This window comes from Hypomesus transpacificus, chromosome 22 (genome assembly GCF_021917145.1).
Source record: "Hypomesus transpacificus isolate Combined female chromosome 22, fHypTra1, whole genome shotgun sequence".
Taxonomy (NCBI): domain Eukaryota; kingdom Metazoa; phylum Chordata; class Actinopteri; order Osmeriformes; family Osmeridae; genus Hypomesus; species Hypomesus transpacificus.
Genome location: NC_061081.1, coordinates 11,867,488 through 11,889,682, shown reverse-complemented (window position 1 = coordinate 11,889,682; position 22,195 = coordinate 11,867,488). Strand labels below are relative to the sequence as shown.

The following is a 22,195-nucleotide window of genomic DNA, read 5'->3' as shown; positions in this document are numbered from 1 at the left end:
TAGACATTGAGTGACTCTGCCCTGCAATTTGCCAAGTTATTGCATCTAAGTGTGTTTGTGAGTGTTTGATGGAGTTAGAGAATTGGGAAGATGTGTGTGTGTGAGAGAGTGAGAGATAAGGTGTTTGTACCTGTTAAGCAAGAGCAAATGCATGAGTCTGTGTGAGAGCTTCTGTGTGTCAGTGTGTATGTTAGCGTGTGTATGTTAGCGTGTGTATGTTAGCGGGTGTATGTTAGCGTGTGTATGTTAGCGTGTGTATGTTAGCGTGTGTATGTTAGCGGGTGTATGTTAGCGGGTGTATGTTAGCGGGTGTATGTTGGCATGTGTATGTTAGCATGTGTATGTTAGCGTGTGTATGTTAGTGTGTGTATGTTAGCGTGTGTATGTTAGCGTGTGAGTCTTAGCGTGTTCACAGCCAGCACAGTGCTGCTTCACTCCACTTCAAGTCGAGGCTAACAGCTAACGGCTAGAAAACAAGCGGCCCTTTCCCCTTCCACCTGCCACCCTGGCTCGAACCACCACTATCCTCCAACTCTGAGCTGTTCTTGAGAAGCATCACCACAACTACTGAGTTATAATAGCTCCCAGCACCGCCAGCTAGCGGTGCACTAGCTAGCTAGCTCAGAGAGGCACGTGCATCAAAAGAAGCCAACCTTTTTGTCCACCTGTCAGAGTTCCAAGACTGGGTCTGGTTCCTCAAAATAGAATATTAAACTTCAAGGGTCAGCAGTTGCCCTGGGTTTTTTTTTTCTGTGAGAAAAACAATTTAAAGCGATGACTGTGCGTTTCCAAGATACAAGCATGTCCGGGAGGGTTTGTGAAAACAAACAATAAAGAGAGAGAGAGAGGACAGTATGAGAGAGAGAGAGAGAGAGAGAGGATGGTATGAGAGAGAAAGAGAGAGAGGGAGAGAGGGAGAGAGACTCACAGTGAGGGTGTGCTGGTTGTCGAGGAGGGGTCCCCGAGCGCAGCAAGGTTTGGGCGTCCTGGTCCTGGAGGGGGGGCCCTGTCCTCCTCCCCGGCCCCCGCTCACTGGCTCTTCCTTCCTGTCGTCCCCCAACACAGACAGGAGGTTCTCCTTGTCTGGGCTCTGCTGCAGCAGAGACGGAGATCTGCTCACAGAAAGAGAGAGAGAGACAGAGAGAGAGGAATCAGACACTTCCCTTCCGTATCTCTTTCTCTCTGAGTCCCAGAGGTAAAGAACACAGCTGTCCTCTCCACTATACCTTCACAGGAACCCTCTGTTTAGCTTAAGCTGCTAATTCTGTTTACCCCCCCCCCCCCCCCACACACACACCCTCATACACACACACACACACCCTCATACACAGAATCCGCCTCTATTGCCGTTGTTGTGTCTAATCTGTGTTTGACCCTCACATCACCTCCAGGAACCTTCCCCTCAGAGACATAGGCAGCCTGACCTCCAGGAACATTCCCCTCAGAGACACAGGCAGCCTGACCTCCAGGAACATTCCCCTCAGAGACACAGGCAGCCTGACCTCCAGGAACCTTCCCCTCAGAGACACAGGCAGCCTGACCTCCAGAGACTGGTGGCAGGGCTCTAGAACGCGACTGAACCAAAACACCAGCTGAGAGGACTTAAGCTGCTGGGTAAACACTGTTTACCTGGCAAAGAGGAGGGGCCAGGGGAGACTTGAACCTGGGTCATTCCCGCTACAGCAGCATGAGGACAGAATGAAAACAGAAGTGCTGACCCAGGGAGCCAGTCGGCGTGCCTCCTGTCCTGCTGCCTCTGCTGCCTCTGCTGCCGGTGACGCTGGCGGGCGCTGGGGGGGGCCGGGGGGCTAGAGGGCGTTGGGGGGCTGGGGGGGGGGGCGACGTGTCGTCCTCTGAACTCTGACCTCTGGAGGACGAGGAGTCGAAGAGATGCTGCTCCACAGCTGAGCGAATGGTTCTCTCTAGAAACCTACTAAGAGAAGGAGAGAGAGAGACAGAGGATATAGAGAGAGACAGAAGAGAGAGAAGGAGAGAGAGATATAGAGGAGAGAGAGAGATACAGAAGGAGAGCGGGAATAAGAGAGACGTTATTGAGAAATCTGATTCGCTATGCGCTATCAAGCATCTGAAATATGAAGTCTCTCTTCCCTCACTCTCCCAGAGGGAAACTCTGCCATACAATATCGTCTGTGTTTCTAAACCTGGCTGGTTGTGTTTATCGGTGTGTGTATGTGGGGGGGGGGGTGTGTGTCTGTGTGTGTTGGGTACTTACTTTGCTACGTCTGGTCGGCAGTGAACAGGAGAAAGGTGTCTACTGTGAGAGATGGTGAGAAAGAGAGAGAGGGAGATAGAGAGGGGGTGAGAGAGGGAAAAGAAGAGAGGGGGAGAGAAGAGAGAGGTGTAGAGTATTATTAACTGGTCACTGAGTAACAGTTAAACACCTTGAGGCCCAGTGTCCAACCTCAGACCGCGCAGAGTGTGTGTGTGTGTGTGAGTGTACAGTATGTAGCCCCTTTAGGAGACAGCCAGGGTGCAGGCTAATTGTTTGGCTGCCATGACTACCTGTGAGCTGTAATCACCCAGACACACACTCCCAACCACACACACACACACACACATGGACAAACACCCCTTTAACATACAAGGAAAAAGTGAGGTGCAAAATCCCACAGTGTGTGTGTGTGTGTGTGTGTGTGTGGGGGGGGTGATGACTGCACGTCCTCTGGCCCAGCCATGGCCGTGTCAGCAGATTCAGTGCTGCCAGACAGCTAACGCTAATAAGGTTACACCAGACAGATCCTGGTGTCTCAGAACCCAGTCTGGCTGACTACATCCAGCACCACACACACACTCTGGATGACTGCATTTAGTCATTTAGCAGACGCTCTTATCCAGAACGATCATCCATCCTACATCCAGCACCCCACACAGCGATCATCCATCCTACATCCAGCACCACACACAGCGATCATCCATCCTACATCCAGCACCCCACACAGCGATCATCCATCCTACATCGAGCACCACACACAGCGATCATCCATCCTACATCCAGGATGGACTGGACGGATTACTGGACAGACTGGACAGATTGGACAGACTGGACAGATGACTGGACAGATTACTGGACAGACATGTTGTTTGACTCACAACAGCCATGTTGACAGTGACAGCAAAGCACAGATGACAGATGTGATGTCAGAGTGATTGGATGAAGGAGAGAGGGAGAGGGGCCAACACACACAACTCTGATAAAATACCACTTGTTTACCCACACCCACACACACACACACCTACACACACTCACTCACTCATCCATTCCAGGAAGAAAAAAGAAAATCGAACGCAACCCTGTCCCTCCAGTGTAACTTGGCTGGACGTCCTCTAGACACACTGTGTCTCCACTCTGCCTACTGTGTCTCCACTCTGTCCACTGACACACTGTGTCTCCACTCTGCCCACTGTGTCTCCACCCTGTCCACTGACACACTGTGTCTCCACTCTGCCCACTGACACACTGTGTCTCCACTCTGCCCACTGACACACTGTGTCTCCACTCTGCCCACTGACACACTGTGTCTCCACTCTGTCCACTGACACACTGTGTCTCCACTCTGTCCACTGACACACTGTGTCTCCACTCTGTCCACTGACACACTGTGTCTCCACTCTGTCCACTGACACACTGTCTCCACTCTGCCCACTGACACACTGTGTCTCCACTCTGCCCACTGTGTCTCCACTCTGCCCACTGACACACTGTGTCTCCACTCTGCCCACTGACACACTGTCTCTCCACTCTGTCCACTGACACACTGTGTCTCCACTCTGTCCACTGACACACTGTGTCTCCACTCTGCCCACTGACATACTGTGTCTCCACTCTGTCCACTGACACACTGTGTCTCCACTCTGTCCACTGACACACTGTCTCCACTCTGCCCACTGACACACTGTGTCTCCACTCTGCCCACTGTGTCTCCACTCTGCCCACTGACACACTGTGTCTCCACTCTGCCCACTGTGTCTCCACACTGCCCACTGACACACTGTGTCTCCACTCTGCCCACTGACACACTGTGTCTCCACTCTGCCCACTGACACACTGTCTCCACTCTGCCCACTGTGTCTCCACTCTGCCCACTGACACACTGTGTCTCCACTCTGCCCACTGACACACTGTGTCTCCACTCTGCCCACTGACACACTGTGTCTCCACTCTGCCCACTGACACACTGTCTCCACTCTGCCCACTGACACACTGTGTCTCCACTCTGCCTACTGTGTCTCCACTCTGCCCACTGACACACTGTCTCCACTCTGCCCACTGTGTCTCCACTCTGCCCACTGACACACTGTCTCCACTCTGCCCACTGTGTCTCCACTCTGCCCACTGACACACTGTGTCTCCACTCTGACGGGGAGGACACCTGCTTTGTCCTTTCCAGGACAGAAGCAGTGGAGGATTGTTCTAGTTTGGAAGGAGCCATGGGGGATGGGGAGGTCTTGGGGAAGAATAACAACCACAGCGAAGGTCAAAATCACGTCTGCCTTGTGTTGCTTTACTGTATTCATGGTGACAGACGACAACAGCAACAGCTGGCAGACAAGAGTGTCTTCTCTGGGGGTAGCAGCAGATAATTGGGGTACGGGGGGGGGGGGGGTGATGGACACTTGGGAAAATGCTGGCTAGCAAGCCCAACTCATGTAGTCAATCAGAGAAGATTCTAGCTGGCTGACAGTTCACAGTGATTCTTTCTATGTGTGGGTGATCTATTTGTATATTATACATGTGTATATAATCTAAATGAAGCCCTCTGTGTGAGTGAATTAAGAAGAATACGAACAGGATGGGACAGGAGGAGAGGAGGAGAGAAGGAGAGGAGGAGGGGAGAGGAGGAGGAGAGAAAGGAGGAGCGGAGTGGAGGAGAGGAGGAGGAGAGGACAGGAGAGGACAGGAGGAGAAGAAGAGGAGGAGGAGATGAGGAGGAGATGAGGAAGAGGAAGAGGGGAGGAGGAGGAGAGGAGGAAAATGGGGAGGAGGAGGGGATGATGTAGGAGACTTAAAATCAGGAAGATGACCTTTTCTTCTCAAATAGGTCTAATTCCATTGGTCAGTTTGGGACCAAAGGAATTTGAACCAACAGCCCCAAGGATGCCAAGATGATACCACCTCACGTTGCTTCAAAACAGGAAGTGATGACATAAGGCTAGGTGTCGTCGCCGAGGGACAATGGAGGATCAAGTGTCAGAAACAGGTTCTACAGGTCCATCCAGTCCTTACAGGTTCCTACTGGGGGCTGGGGTGTCAAGGTGTGGTCACCATCACACCTGAACGAGGAACGTCTAAAATAATGGATTATCAACACATTTACCAACCATCCAAATAACAGATGGTAACAGTTTAGTTTTTGAGGAGTTACGTATCATGTTGTCCTATTTAGACTTGTGATACTTATAGAACAACACTAATGAGCACTAGTCTCATCTTGCTAATTAATAGTGTTTGACAACAGACTTGTTTTTCCAGAGTCGTGTTTTGCTCTCTAGGGAAAGATAGGTCTCTTTCTCTCCATTGCAATATATTGCAGAATATACAAAAGATTGCCGTTTTCCATATATTGCCATATATGGAACATGAATATATAATATTTGTGGTTATATATCCCAAAATATATGCAATTGCTGGGAATCGAACCAGCAACCTTCTAATTAATAGCCTGATTCCCTAACCAGATGGCTGAGCGGTTAGGGAGTCGGGCTATTAATCAGAAGGTTGTTGGTTCGATTCCCGGCTATGCCAAATGACGTTGTGTCCTTGGGCAAGGCACTTCACCCTACTTGCCTCGGGGGGAATGTCCCTGTACTTACTGTAAGTCGCTCTGGATAAGAGCGTCTGCTAAATGACTAAATGTAATTACCAATACATGTTCCCATATAAATCGTAATACATTACGTACATTACATTGGTATTTGCAAATATAAAATTGCATATATATGATGGATATTTAAACACATATATTATATATTAATGTTGAATATTTTACAATGTATTGTAAAATATAAATATTAAATCCCATACATGGAAATATATTGCCTAATATATTATTATTTTCCAAAATACGGCAATATATTTTCCTTCCATAAGGGATGATCCACCCTGCTACCCCACATATCTCCATGACAACCACCCTGCTACCCCACATATCTCCATAACAACCACCCTGCTACCCCACATATCTCCATAACAACCACCTTGCTACCCCACATATCTCCATAACAACCACCCTGCTACCCCACATATCTCCATGACAACCATGCTCTCATCTCCCCATCACAGTGAGGCAGAATTGGCCACTACAAAGCCCACACTGTGTATGTGTGTGTGTATGGGTGTGTGTGTGTGTGTATGGATGTGTGTGCGTGTGTTATACTTTCAGTTGTGCATGAGTTGGTTCCAGAGTGGATTTGTGGATTTGCAGTTTGTAAACGTGTCAACATGCTGGCTGTTGCTTAGGAGACGAGGGCAGAGTGTTTACCTCATGTAGAATGGAGAGATGGATCTGTCTGTCTCCAGGGAGCTGGAACACACAATCATCACCTGTCAGCTGACCTTCATCATCATCATGGGATTTACATTTCTACTGTTACTGTACTGTGGATATAATATTCAGAAGAATAACATTTAAATCATACATTTCATCTGTAATCTTCAATGTGCATGCAAATTATTTTTTTGTTTTGACACACATTTACGATCTTGACAAAAGAAAGTAATTGTTTGAAAGTTGCACCATTTAAAACAAGTATTTTTGTGTAGGATGGAGGCTGGGGCTGGGGGCTAGAGACTGGAGGGCTAGAGGCTGGGGGCTGGAGGGTTAGAGGCTGGGGGCTGGAGGGCTGGAGGCTGGGGGGCTGGAGGGTTAGAGGCTGGGGGGCTAGAGGCTGGGGGGCTAGAGGCTGGGGGGCTGGAGACTGGAGGGCTAGAGGCTGGGGGGCTGGAGGCTGGGGGGCTGGAGGCAAGGGACTGGGGGGCTGGAGGCTGGGGGGCTGGAGGGCTAGAGGCTGGAGGGCTAGAGGCTGGGAGCTGGAGGCTGGAGGCTGGGGGGCTAGAGGCTGGGGGGCTAGAGGCAGGGGACTGGGGGGCTAGTGGCTGATGGGCTAGAGGCTGGGGGGCTGGCGGCTGGGGAGCTAGAGGCTGGGGGGCTGGAGGCTGGGGAGCTAGAGGCTGGGGGCTGGAGGGTGGGGGGCTGGAGGCTGGGGGGCTGGAGGCTGGGGGGCTGGAAGGTGGGGGGCTGGAGGGTGGAGGCTGGGGAGCTAGAGGCTGGGGGGCTGGAGGCTGGGGAGCTGGAGGGCTGGGGGGCTGGAGGGATGGAGGGCTGGGGGGCTAGAGGCTGATGGGCTAGAGGCAGGGGGGCTGGAGGGCTAGAGGCTGATGGGCTAGAGGCTGGGGGGCTGGAGGGCTAGAGGCTGGGGGCTAGAGGCTAATGGGCTAGAGGCTGGGGGGCTAGAGGGCTAGAGGCTGGGGGGCTGGAGACTGGAGGGCTAGAGGCTGGGGGGCTGGAGGCTGGGGGGCTGGAGGCAAGGGACTGGGAGGCTGGAGGCTGGAGGGCTAGAGGCTGGAGGGCTAGAGGCTGGGAGCTGGAGGCTGGGAAGCTGGAGGCTGGGGGGCTAGAGGCTGGGGGGCTAGAGGCTGATGGGCTAGAGGCTGGGGGGCTGGAGGCTGGAGAGCTAGAGGCTGGGGTCTGGAGGCTGGGGAGCTAGAGGCTGGGGGCTGGAGGCTGGGGGCTGGAGGGTGGGGGGCTGGAGGCTGGCGGCTGGGGAGCTAGAGGCTGGGGGGCTGGAGGCTGGGGAGCTGGAGGCTGGGGAGCTGGAGGCTGGGGAGCTAGAGGCTGGGGGCTGGGGGGCTGGAAGGTGGGGGGCTGGAGGGTGGAGGCTGGGGAGCTAGAGGCTGGGGGGCTGGAGGCTGGGGAGCTAGAGGCTGGGGGCTGGAGGGTGGGGGGCTGGAGGCCTTGTCTTCAGAACAATTAACTCTAGAAATGTCAATATTTTTCTTCCGACTCGTCTCTGTTAATAATCATCTCTAGCATAAGGTTGGTTGTTTTAATGTGGGCAGCACAGGACGACATTACGCAAGATAAGAGGAACTAAGGGCTGAGGTTGCTAAACGTTAACACATCCTGACTTGGACCAATTTAACACTTCATCATCCTGTCTAACACACTCATTTCCTTTTAAGGATAAATTAAGTTGAACCCTAACCCTAACCCTGGGCTCGGGTCAACTTCCACAGCTTCCCTCTCAGTCTGTCCGGGGGTTAGGGTTTGTCTGTCCGGGGGTTAAGGTTAGGGATGTCACGAGAACCGATACTTACGGTACCTTCCGATGCTAAAATAACAAAACACCGACGATGCCCATTTTTTTGAAGCACCGTAAGTACCGTGAGCGCCGATGCCAGATGTTAGCATCGATGCTGCGCCTTCAGGAGTGTTCCAGTCGACGTTTACATTAAGAAAAACAAGATAACAACTGCTGCTTTAGCGATCGCCCCGCTTCGACTTGTTGACAAGAAAGGCAAAAAAAGTAGTTTGCGTTTGAGGCAGATGACCGTGGCGTTATAATTAATCCGCAGAAGCCAATATGCAAAAAATGCTACCGCAGTCTTCAGACCAAGGGGGAATACTTCCAATTTAGCTAAGCACCTGAAAGATCGTCATCTGGATTTGTTTAAATAATTCAAGGCAAGTTCTGATTTAGTTCCAGAAGAGGCGCAGCACCGATGCTAACATCTGGCATCATACAAAATAAATCAATGTTCGTTGAAGTCGCGGCGAAATTCTGAATACATCCAAAGAATGCTCTTTTTCTGTTTGTTTAATCTGTCATACTAAAATACACGTTACATGATGTTTGAGATGGTGGGCACGTGTGTTACAATGGCTTATGTACATAGTTTAGGTTAGCTGTAGTTTTAACGTTAGCCCATAGCTTAGAAGGTAAACTCATGTCATGTTCATCTTGTTAGCTGAATGGTTTAGGTTAGCTGTAGTTTTAACGTTAGCCCATAGCTTAGAAGGTAAACTCATGTCATGTTCATCTTGTTAGCTGAATGGTTTAGGTTAGCTGTAGTTTTAACGTTAGCCCATAGCTTAGAAGGTAAACTCATGTCATGTTCATCTTGTTAGCGGAATGGCTTAATTGCACTTTATTATGTTGTGCTATGCTCTATTGCACATGTTTTGTATGTCTTTGTAGGACATTTTGCTATTTTTCAAATATTTTAAAGAAGTTCATGGTTCAAGTAGCCTACATGGAATCTTAGACAATCCTCTTTTTTTTTAACCATGGTATCGAAATTGGCATCGAGAATCGTGTTATTTTAATGGTATTGGCACCGACTACTGAATTTTTGGTATCGTGACACCCCTAGTTAAGGTTAGTCTGTCCGGGGGTTAGGGTTAGTCTGTCCGGGGGTTAGGGTTAGTCTGTCCGGGGGTTAGGGTTAGTCTCTCTGGGGGTTAGGGTTAGTCTGTCTGGGGGTTAGGGTCAGTCTGTCTGGGGGTTAGGGTTAGTCTGTCCGGGGTTAGGGTTAGTCTCTCTGGGGGTTAGGGTTAGTCTGTCCGGGGTTAGGGTTAGTCTGTCCGGGGTTAGGGTCAATCTGTCCGGAGGTTAGGGTAGTCTGTCCGGGGGTTAAGGCGAGCAGAGCGGGGAGGTGAAACAGGGTTAAAAGACTGAAACTTCAGTGGCACAATCGTTCCCATCAGTGGGACGCACAGTAATATCGGCTTATAAAGGAGAGAGAGAGGAGAAGTTAGGAGAGAGAGAGAGAGAGAGAAAGAGGTAGAGAGAGAGAGAGAGAGAGGGAGAGGGAAAGGGAGAGAGAGAGGGAGAGAGAGAGTTAGGAGAGAGAGAGAGAAAGAATAAAACTGGTAAAAGATGCTAAAACACAAATGCTAATCCTCCAATCATGGGTTGTAGATGAGTTGAGCCACTTCTTACAGTAAACAATAGCGGTACTAAATACTAAATACGTGGTAATGCTGCAGAATGAGACATTCAGGAAATATTTTGGCAGCGGGTGCTTTTCCAGTACGTGACACAACTTCACGTATTCCTCGGGGGGGGGGGGGGGGTACCTATACTGGGTGGAACAGCCCGCCCCGTTTTCAAAATACAGGATTTGGGTTTCAAGTGAATCGGCTTCAGCCGTCCAAAGTGGGTCAAAGTTCACAAGACTTCAAACAGCCACATCTCATCACATTGCCCATCCTTTCAGAACATAGTGTGTGTGTGTGTGAGGGTGTGTGTGTGCATGTGAGGGTGTGTGTGAGACGATGGGTGTGTGTGATTGTGTGGTCATCGTTTCAACTTCATTGACACACATCGCAACAGTTTCAGCAGAAACCCCCCTACCGCACCCCCCCCCCCCCCCTCCCCTCCCCTCCCAACCCACCAAAAGAAGAAAGGAATGCAGCTATGTTCTTAGATGGTGTTACCCAGTCTCGAAAGCGTATTACAGTAAAGTGTTCCGTCATGAGTTGTGAAAGAGGAAATCCTTGTTCCCCGCTCGTACCTCAGAGGGGATGAGGGGCTCAGAGACGGGGTTTGGGAACGGAGCGCACCCTACGTGAGGCCACGGAAAAACACCCAAGACAAACTCACGGTAAAGACGACGGGCAAGGCATGGCTGGTCGGGGTGGGGACAAGACTGGACAAGGGTTAGGGTTAACAACATACAGACAGATCAACTGACAGATGGATCAAGACAATCAGTGCTTCCAGTGGGGAAGCAAGTGCTGCCGGATGAGGACCTGACCTGCAGATGCAGCTGGGACCTTCATGGTCCCTAACCCTTCCTGGTCCCTAACCCTTCCTGGTCCCTAACCCTTCCTGGTCCCTAACCCTTCCTGGTCCCTAACCCTTCATGGTCCCTAACCCTTCCTGGTCCCTAACCCTTCCTGGTCCCTAACCCTTCATGGTCCCTAACCCTTCCTGGTCCCTAACCCTTCCTGGTCCCTAACTCTTCATGGTCCCTAACCCTTCCTGGTCCCTAACCCTTCATAGTCCCTAACCCTTCATGGTCCCTAACCCTTCCTGGTCCCTAACGCTTCCTGGTCCCTAACCCTTCCTGGTCCCTAACTCTTCATGGTCCCTAACCCTTCCTGGTCCCTAACCCTTCATAGTCCCTAACCCTTCATGGTCCCTAACCCTTCCTGGTCCCTAACGCTTCCTGGTCCCTAACCCTAACCCAACAGACACACCACACCTCACTGCCCTGGGGACAGAGACACCACACCTCACTGCCCCGAGCAGAGACACCACACCTCACTGCCCTGGGACAGAGACACCACACCTCACTGCCCTGGGACAGAGACACCACACCTCACTGCCCCGAGCAGAGACACCACACCTCACTGCCCTGGGACAGAGACACCACACCTCACTGCCCTGGGACAGAGACACCTCACCTCACTGCCCTGGGACAGAGACACCACACCTCACTGCCCTGGGGATAGAGACCCCACACCTCACTGCCCTGGGACAGAGACACCTCACTGCCCCGAGCAGAGACACCACACCTCACTGCCCTGGGACAGAGACACCACACCTCACTGCTCTGGGACAGAGACACCTCACCTCACTGTCCTGGGACAGAGACACCACACCTCACTGCCCTGGGAACAGAGACACCACACCTCAATGCCCCGAGCAGAGACACCACACCTCACTGCCCTGGGACAGAGACACCTCACCTCACTGCCCTGGGACAGAGACACCACACCTTACTGCCCTGGGGACAGAGACACCACACTTCACTGCCCTGGGACAGAGACACCACACCTCACTGCCCTGGGACAGAGACACCTCACCTCACTGCCCTGGGACAGAGACACCACACCTTACTGCCGTGGGGACAGAGACACCACACCTCACTGCCCTGGGACAGAGACACCACACCTCACTGCCCTGGGACAGAGACACCACACCTCACTGCCCTGGGACAGAGACACCACACCTCACTGCCCTGGGGACAGAGACACCACACCTCACTGCCCTGGGACAGAGACACCACACCTCACTGCCCTGGGACAGAGACACCACACCTCACTGCCCTGGGGACAGAGACACCACACCTCACTGCCCTGGGACAGAGACACCACACCAGCAGGGAGGGGAAGCCCTCCCCCGCTTCTCAGAAAACCTCTGCCTGATCATGTCACAGGAGCCAGATAGCTATGGCAACCACACAGGAGCCAGATAGCTATGGCAACCACATACAGACATGCACCCCAACATGCACCGCTAAGACGCTAACTGCGTGATGGGTTCACACGCTGCTGCTATGTTGACCCTAGTGGAAATTATGGGATGCCATTGGGTTGCCATTGCCATGGCAACCCAAACTCAATGTTGATTTGCAGGTTCGGGGAACAGCGGAGCATGGATTCCAGATTCCAGGAAAATTGTCTCTTTTCACAGACTTTTTTCTACTCGTAGCAGAAACTGGCAAAAGAACGTTCAGGAACTGACTAAGAATGTAATTTTTTGTATTTCCCTGGCTAGGTTCATGATCCAATTGACTCTAACCCTGACCCCAACACTGTGTCCCTGTCCCTAACACAGTGTCCCTGAGCCTGACCCCAACACTGTGTCCCTGAGCCTGACCCTAACACTGTGTCCCTGACCCTAACTTTGACCCTAACTTTGACCACAAAATGACAAAGAGAAATATAACTCAAAGGGATTTAGACATCACACTAATTCAAAAATGTAAAAAGGGAATAATCACACAATGAATGATCGACGACAGACAGATACATGGAGATCTCAGATTAAAGCCTTCTCTGCTCTGATCAGGCCTTGGTTACCCTTAGTTACCTGTGCCAGGGAACCCGTGAATGATGAGTGTGTGTGTGTGTGGGGGGAATTAGAACTATACATTGCCTTCACAGTGAATCATCCAAATATTCACCTCCCATCTGGCTCTTAACATAATCTCCACTGACAACATGTGGTTTGGAGATTAGACACTGTAATATGAATGTACCTCACAGAGATTAGACACTGTAATATGAATGTACCTCACAGAGATTAGACACTGTAATATGAATGTACCTCACAGAGATTAGACACTGTAATATGAATGTACCTCACAGAGATTAGACACTGTAATATGAATGTACCTCACAGAGATTAGACACTGTAATATGAATGTACCTCACAGAGATTAGACACTGTAATATGAATGTACCTCACAGAGATTAGACACTGTAATATGAATGTACCTCACAGAGATTAGACACTGTAATAAACTGAGCCAAGACTGTCTCTGTCAGATCCAGTTTGGCCCTGCTGCCTCCGGCTGTGTGCTGCACAGGGAGCTGACACATACCTGGGGGAGGTGAGAGAGAGCTTCGAGGGAGGGAGGGACGGAGGGAGGGGGGGAGGGAGGGAGGGGGGGGGGAGGGAGGGGGGGGGGAGGGAGGGAGGGAGGGAGGGGGGGAGGGTGGGGGGGGGGAGGGAGGGGGGAGGGAGGGAGGGAGGGTGGGGGGGGGGAGGGAGGGGGGGGAGGGAGGGAGGGAGGGGGGGAGGGTGGGGGGGGGGAGGGAGGGGGGGGGGAGGGAGGGAGGGGGGGAGGGTGGGGGAGGGGGGGGAGGGAGGGTGGGGGGGGGAGGGAGGGAGGGAGGGAGGGGGGGGGGGAGGGAGGGGGGGGGGGGAGGGAGGGGGGGGGAGGGGGGGAGGGGGGAGGAGGTATGAAAACTGAATGGGAGAACTGGCCTCTGTGTCAGGAGATGTAACTGCCTCAATATTGACATTAAGGTATCTGACAAGCCCGTGCTAAGAATTGCTCTGACCAGAATGTTCTTGTTTTCGAAAAAGGTCATTTTGAAGGCAGCTGATATTTAAAGGACACCAAGGAAGCTCCATGTGGAGCTAGCCTGTGGTAGCCTGGAGAAGCAACGCAGCTAAAGTCTGCTGCATATACAAGTCATGAGTAGTGGGCTAACAGCAGGTAATCACATGGTATGTGTTAAGGAACGGTACTCTAAGGCCTTAAAGTATTGTAGCGCTACAATAGCATGATCTCCACCGCTGTATTGAACAAGGTTTCCTCAGCCAGCTGGGTTGTGGTTAGGACATGTGGTTAGGACATGTGGTTAGGACATGTGTTTAGGACATGCATGGTTAGGACATACGGTTAGGACGTGTGGTTAGGCCATGCGTGTGTCCCCAAACCGACGGGACATCCCCAGACCCAGCCACCTCTCTAACTACAGGCGTCCCCAGGATCATGTTGTCCCGACGCAAGGCACCCTCCAACCAGAGCCAGTCAAACAGACTAAATTAGTAGCCACAGTACAGCAACAGTGTCAAAACGGCTAGCCAGCAAAAAACACATGCAGCTACGAGGAACTTCCGTCATGAAATCGGAGTATCGTTCATCCGATCTCTCAGAAGGGGAGGGCTATAGACGAAGGAAAGACCCGCCCCGCCCATGAAAAGGGATTTACAGTTCCTGTCAGAGGTGAGGAAAGCTGTAGCCTGCTTGATGAGGGAAAACAGCTGTTCCTGGAGGAGAGGGATGATTAGGCAGTGATCGGGGAGCCTGATCGCTCCACTACTGAGGATCAAGGATGTTGGTATGACGGCTTGGAACTATTAAGGAGAAAATGTTATATGGGTGAAACGGCTGACCTGTTATGGAGGTATTATAAAATCATCTCAATTTCATAGTCAACCCTAACCCTACCCTTATACCCTAACCCTACCCTTATACCCTAAGTCCCAATGTAAGCAGATATTGATTATTTACACTGGTTGTACAATTACAACAGGGTAAAAGTACAACTCTCCATAAAGCCTTAAAGATGCTGTAAAGCACAGTACATTATATACGTGTGAAATAAGTTCCTGAAAGCATTCACAAAGCGCGAAGACTTTGTTGCACTGAAATGTGGATTTACACCGTTGAACAGTTTTTCCCCCGTTTTCAGCTCAGGTTTTGTGTAGGCGGGGCAAAAACCCAACCGATCTACGTCACAGCATCCTGTCTACGTCACTGCATCCTGTCTACGTCACAGCATCCTGTCTACGTCACAGCCACCTGTCTACGTCACAGCATCCTGTCTACGTCACAGCCACCTGTCTACGTCACTGCATCCTATCTACGTCACTGCATCCTGTCTACGTCACAGCATCCTGTCTACGTCACAGCATCCTGTCTACGTCACTGCATCCTGTCTACGTCACTGCATCCTGTCTACGTCACTGCATCCTGTCTACGTCACAGCATCCTGTCTACGTCACAGCCACCTGTCTACGTCACAGCATCCTGTCTACGTCACAGCCACCTGTCTACGTCACTGCATCCTATCTACGTCACTGCATCCTGTCTACGTCACAGCATCCTGTCTACGTCACAGCATCCTGTCTACGTCACAGCCACCTGTCTACGTCACAGCATCCTGTCTACGTCACAGCATCCTGTCTACGTCACAGCCACCTGTCTACGTCACAGCATCCTGTCTACGTCACAGCCACCTGTCTACGTCACAGCATCCTGTCTACGTCACAGCCTCCTGTCTACGTCACAGCCACCTGTCTACGTCACAGCATCCTGTCTACGTCACAGCCACCTGTCTACGTCACAGCATCCTGTCTACGTCACAGCCACCTGTCTACGTCACAGCATCCTGTCTACGTCACAGCATCCTGTCTACGTCACAGCCACCTATCTACGGGACAGAATCCTGTCTACGTCAGATCACAGACGGTTGCATTCTGGGAGACGGAGCTTCTGAAGACTGTTGATTTTCTCATGATTTCAAAGCCTAATTTAACATACTTGTCTATGTTTTTTTTCATTCAAATTTGGATGGGTAGTAAACAACACATTCTTCTGTGGTGTGATGAACTTTAAACTCATTTTCAATTCAACTTGACAGCATCTTTAACCTAAAAAAATTGCCGTCTCGCACTCCTAAAAGCAGAGTAACCCTAACCCTAACAGCAGTGTTACCCTAACCCGAGTGGTAATGTGTGCATAATGTCAGCGCATGTTAGCGTATGTTTAGGAACTATCAGCACAAGTAGGCCATATCTAACTCAAAGTATTTATGAGTGTGGTCGCAATGCATGTTAGACAGTGTCACAACGTGAGCTATGTATGGTGTTCATGTGTCGCTGGCATGATTCCAAGCTGTGACACATCAAAAGGTCACAGGAGTGTGATGAGATACGGCAGCTTTCCAAACAACCACACAACGTAAAACAACGTAGCATCTGCTCGCTCGCTTGGAGCATTTGTTTGCTCAATAAATATGTTTGACTTACTGCTATGGGGGACCTCAGGGATGTTACTGCCATGGGGAGATCAGGGATGTTACTGCCATGGGGGAGATCAGGGATGTTACTGCCATGGGGGAGATCAGGGATGTTACTGCCATGGGGGAGATCAGGGATGTTACTGCCATGGGGGACCTCAGGGATGTTACTGCCATGGGGGAGATCAGGGATGTTACTGCCATGGGGAGATCAGGGATGTTACTGCCATGGGGAGATCAGGGATGTTACTGCCATGGGGGACCTCAGGGATGTTACTGCCATGGGGGAGATCAGGGATGTTACTGCCATGGGGGAGATCAGGGATGTTACTGCCATGGGGGAGATCAGGGATGTTACTGCCATGGGGGAGATCAGGGATGTTACTGCCATGGGGGAGATCAGGGATGTTACTGCCATGGGGGACCTCAGGGATGTTACTGCCATGGGGAGATCAGGGATGTTACTGCCATGGGGGAGATCAGGGATGTTACTGCCATGGGGAGATCAGGGATGTTACTGCCATGGGGAGATCAGGGATGTTACTGCCATGGGGAGATCAGGGATGTTACTGCCATGGGGGAGATCAGGGCCTAAATCAGATTTTGACATTGAGGAGAACAGGGAATCATAATCAGACTAAAGCACAGCAGAATATAATAGAGCACAGTAGAATATAGTAGAGTCCTCATCAAGTAGGGTTAGGGTTAAGATTTTTCAAAACCTTATTTCAAAACCTTTGTTCTAAACTTTTGTTCTATCCTCCAGACCCCCCCCAGGCGGACAGGCGGAGTCCCCCCAGCACCAGTGCACCCTAGCCGGGCTATTCCCAGACGTGAAGACACCTGACCCCTGCAGGCTCCAGTAACAGATACTTTTAATAAGTGCGTTTGGAGACGCATCGTGTCTTTACCCCACCCTCCAGACCCTCCAGACCTCCAAACCCTCCAGACCTCACCCCCTCTCCTCTCACCCCCTCTCCCTCCCAATCTCTCACCCCTCTCCTAAACTCTAAAGTTTTAGGCTACTTACTATAGATTTTATAACTAATCCTGAAGTTGCGTAGGAGCCAGAGGGACCCCTGACCTCTGGCCTAGGTGAACTCATCCTTGTTCCCCCAGACGGAGTTTTGAAACGACAAACTGGCGTTCACATCAGATCAACTCCTGTTTGAGAACCATCCCAGGAGCAGACAGACACAGTGCTGCTTTACCAGGGACATGTTGGAAGTGCTCTGTAGATGCTCATAACATCTAGAAACATTTCACTTAATGTCAACTTAATGAAGTTTATACATTTATTGTATTTTTTTCATTATTGTATCATTATTTGTTTTGATGTTTTGAGTGACACTCAAAAGCAAACTTCAGGTTTTAATAGGTATCATGTGACTCATTGCATTCAACCTTTACCCTTCTAGGAAAACAGTCAAAGTTTGTTTAGACAGAAGGCTTCAGAAGTTTTACAATTACTGTACCGGTCATAAAATAACAATAACATTGTCCATGGTGACAATCCACATTCCAAAACTGAAACCTACGGTTGAAACATTCCTGAGAGTCGAGCTTAACTACTCCAGGTGAGTCGCTTTTGTGGATGTCCAAACTAAAACGCCTTGAGCGTTAGACAGGCAGTTCTGTGCATCATAAACAACCACACCACACCAACGTATAAAATAAACACACAGAAATAAAATATTAGTGACTAGTTGGATATTGACATGTTCCACTGAGTTAGTGTTGTTTGAAGACACACTGACCTGAAGAGAGCCTCCATGGTGTGGAGGAGGCGGGAGTCAGAGGGGGCCTGGTGACCTGCAGGGGCCCCTGGAGCAGCCTGGGGAGACCGGGGGCCCAGGTGGAGGGGCCTCACCTGGGGTAGACCGGCAGAGTGACTGGGGTGGGGCAGCGAGGCTTGCTGGTCTGTCTCACTGCTCCCTCTCCTCACCTGGGGATGGGGGTGAGACACTTACACCTGGAACTGGAGTCTGTATGTGTGTGTGTGTGTGTGTGTTTGTGTGTGGGTGTATGTGTGTGTGTTTGTGTGTGTGTGTATGTGTGTGTGTGTGTATGTGTGTGTGTGTTTGTGTGTGTGTGTTTGACGGGCACAAGGCAAAAATATACCTTCCATTCCTGCACTATCATCCGTATATTGTGTGTCCAATCACACACTCACAGCAATCAAACCATCAGCTGCAACCTTTGCTCAGGTAGAGCAAACACACGCTGAGCAGAGGGTGAGAAAAGGCCCATGCGAGGGAGGAGGAGCACAGCTGGTCCACAAAGAAACAACAGAACCCTCTGAACCCTCTTCCTACCTTCGTGAAGCCCAGAGGGTGGATGCGTCCAGAGTCGGTCGTGTAAACAAAACACCTGACCCTAACGACAGCAAGGTCACAGGGAGTCCCCTTCCTCATCTCTGAGGGGCTTCAACTATCCCTGCCATCTTTACAGAGAGGGTCACCTCTGACATCACAGATAGACCAGTCAAAGCACACACACACACACACAGTCGTGTGTGTCAGTCGTGTGAGTGTGTGTGAGTGTGGAGGGGTGAAGTGAAAAGAAAGCAGACCCCGGAGCTCTGGAGATGTCCAGGTTGGAGCTGAGCTGCTGGGTGGATGTGGAGCTGCTGGGTGGATGTGGAGCTGCTGGGTGGATGTGGAGCTGCTGGGTGGATGTGGAGCTGCTGGGTGGATGTGGAGCTGCTGGGTGGATGTGGAGCTGCTGAGAGATTCTGGTTCACACACCTCAGGAGGATGTATCCATCCCACTACACAGCCAATGGATGAACACTATTATGGGTTTTGTGACGCCGAGGTCGTCAATGGAAACAGCCCTTTGTGACGCTCCGATCGTCAATGGAAATGGCCCGGTTGAGTTCCGGAATAAATTGGATTCCGTTAATGACTAAATGGGGACTGAAAAGAGGCTAATGGTGTTCTCTACAAAGACACTAACAAACGTTATTCAACCCCCAGGTACTGAACAGTGAGGTGGTGGTCAAGTATGGATGTTGATGCTTATAGGTCAAGGGTCATGGGTGAGTTCACATGGTTTAGCAGCACTTTCTTCCAGCATTTTTTGTCGCTTTGGATAAAAGTGTCAGCAAAATTAACACAATGTAAAAGTGTACTTATTAATGTGACTTCCATGTCAACTGTAACTCATAACTGACAACTCACAAGCGAACATAATGATCGGCAGTGTGTTTATGATAAACAGTTGCATGGCTGAAAATGGTCCAAAAAGGATGCATTGTCCTCTTGACAGGAACTGAGCTGGTTTTACACACAAACTCGGTGACAATGAGAAAACCACATAATCACAACGACTAACGGTGCTAGAAGAGGCTGAAGTGGTTAACCTGGTTAGTGATTTACCCTCTCACCCTTCTGCCTGGATCTGAACCTGACCATTTGACTTATTGCTTAAGTGTTGACATATTTCTTTGAAAGTTCTTGGAATAAGAAACATACCTGTTTGAGTTTTTCTCAGAAAAGCAGCCACTTGCATAAGATTGTCACTCTTAATAACATTGCGCAGATACTTCAAAGGTTCACAGGCTTAGCAATGTTGTCAACAACACTAATTCTAATGTTGCTGTTGCCGTGAGAATGGAATGTTTTGTTTTGTCGCAAACATTCTCCTTCCGATCAACAAAAATTGTATTGAGAAGAAGAAAAAAAAAGGATTGACCAAACTGCATGAAGCGCTTGTCCCTGAGTGGAGAGGCCCTCTCCAGGGTGAATCACACCTGTACCTAGCAGCCGTCTGATGAGAGGCCCAGATAGCAGGCAGATCTCCAGCCTTGTGCTGGGGTCCAGCTGGTGTTTCCCTGCTGTCAGGGCGGATGAACCAACCGAGCAGTGTGGCTTTAGGGACACAGCTCCAGTGATAGCCGAGCAGTGTGGCTTTAGGGACACAGCTCCAGTGATAGCCGAGCAGTGTGGCTTTAGGGACACAGCTCCAGTGATAGCCGAGCAGTGTGGCTTTAGGGACACAGCTCCAGTGATAGCCGAGCAGTGGAGCTTTAGGGAGACAGCTCCAGTGATAGCCGAGCAGTGGAGCTTTAGGGAGACAGCTCCAGTGATAGCTGCAGTGCTGACAGACATACGGCTCTTAGCTGTCCTGGTTTGTGTTTCATGACAGAGACAGACACGAAGTCTGAATTCGCGTTCGCCAGAACCATGTCAGAAACACTCTGCTAAATGAATAAATGTAAATGATAGCCGAGCTGTGGAGCTTTAGGGAGACAGCTCCAGTGATAGCTGCAGTGCTGACAGACATACGGCTCTTAGCTGTCCTGGTTTGTGTTTCATGACAGAGACAGACACGAAGTCTGAATTCGCGTTCGCCAGAACCATGTCAGAAACACTCTCAGATACGGGGAGACTGTGTGTGTGTACGTAACACAGGGTATGCAACACTTTACACTTTGAGAGCTCAAGTGCTACTGTGTGGAGTAGGAAGTGTTGTTCATGGCAGCAACAACAAACCATGTTTTACTTCAGGAAGTTTGTTTTACTTCAGGAAGTTTGTTTTACTTCAGGAAGTTTGTTTTACTCTTCTTTAGCCTGGGTGCTGGGGTTGGAAGTCTTCCTTAGCGGGGTGTGTGAGGGTGACACACACACATCAAATCTGTCAATGCTCTCTCGACATACCCTGCTGGGTGTGGAAGCTTCCAGACCCTGCAGCCTGACTGAATGAGACGAGCAGCTGGGTCTTACAGAGACCACTTGGCACCTGTCTGACGTGGTTCACAAGAACACCTCTCAAGGTCAAAGGTCAGCTGTCGTCTCACTGGTCAACACACAGCCCTGACAGAGGTCAGACTGCGGGGGGCAAAGGTCATGAGCCTAACCCTATTCAGACAACAACAATGTGGTGATCTGTGGGTGTGTGGGTCCCACGTGCAGGGTTCTTCTCACTAACTGCTTCTGAGGGACGTTTAGTGTCAAACGTGAAAGGAGATATATTCCTCCCTTGTGTGTGGTTATTATTTCTCTATATTTATATTTCTCTATATTTACGTAACTTTCGTGAAGAGATCAAATATTTTCTTCGCCAAAATATCACCCGCGATCAAGGCCCTTCCTGTCCAGCAGGAACCGATCAACCAATCAATGTGAGGCGTGGGAGGAAGCAGCAGGGCAGCAAACAGGAAGTGGCACACAGACCAACTGCTCCAATTGGACAGGTCCTACTAGTGACATCACAGGTCCCTCTAAAGAGCTAAAGATGTGAAACTGCTACGTACTCTGACCACGATCACAGCAGAGTGGATGGCCATGTTGTCTCCTGTCTCCTCATCAGCATCTGTGGGCGGGGCCAGGGGCGGGGTCAGGGGTGGGGCCAGGGGCGTGTCTGGGAGCATTTGCTGGGGTGCATCCATGTTCAGGTGCATGTGTGTTTTACTGTCTGTGTGCGTGTTTCTGTCTGTGTGCGTGTTTCTGTCTGTGTGTGTGTTTCTGTCTGTGTGTGTGTTTCTGTCTGTGTGTGTGTTTCTGTCTGTGTGTGTGTTTCTGTTTGTGTGTGTGTTTCTGTCTGTGTGTGTGTTTCTGTCTGTGTGTGTGTGCTGGTTGGGGAAGATGGCGCTGTAGTTCTGGATGAGCTTGGTCATGATCTGGTTGCAGATGATCTGGTCCCTGATCCCATCCAGGCCAGGAGACACACTGAGGGGAGAGGGGGAGAGAGAGGGGGAGAGAGAGAGGGGGAGAGAGAGAGGGGGAGAGAGGGGGAGAGAGAGGGGGAGAGAGAGGGGGAGAGAGAGGGGGAGAGAGGGGGGGAGAGAGAGAGGGGGAGAGAGGGGGAGAGAGGGGGGGAGAGAGAGAGGGGGAGAGAGGGGGAGAGAGAGGGGGAGAGAGAGGGGGAGAGAGAGAGGGGGAGAGAGAGGGAGAGAGAGGGGGAGA

General features: G+C 50.8%; 1 protein-coding gene across 1 annotated transcript in view; it reads right to left on the bottom strand.

The window, feature by feature from the left end:
* Nucleotides 1-21,759, bottom strand: part of fam13a (family with sequence similarity 13 member A) — a 35,836-nt gene extending 14,077 nt beyond the window's left edge. The window contains exons 1-7 of the mRNA XM_047045336.1: nucleotides 21,544-21,759; nucleotides 18,859-19,056; nucleotides 18,044-18,231; nucleotides 6,501-6,542; nucleotides 2,234-2,275; nucleotides 1,719-1,933; nucleotides 1,032-1,112 (exon numbers count right to left, since the gene is read on the bottom strand). Of these exons, the coding sequence (XP_046901292.1) occupies nucleotides 1,032-1,112; nucleotides 1,719-1,933; nucleotides 2,234-2,275; nucleotides 6,501-6,542; nucleotides 18,044-18,231; nucleotides 18,859-19,056; nucleotides 21,544-21,690 (913 nt within the window). The 5' untranslated portion in view covers nucleotides 21,691-21,759. The remainder of the gene's footprint in view (nucleotides 1-1,031; nucleotides 1,113-1,718; nucleotides 1,934-2,233; nucleotides 2,276-6,500; nucleotides 6,543-18,043; nucleotides 18,232-18,858; nucleotides 19,057-21,543) is intronic.
* Nucleotides 21,760-22,195: the final 436 nt, after the last annotated feature.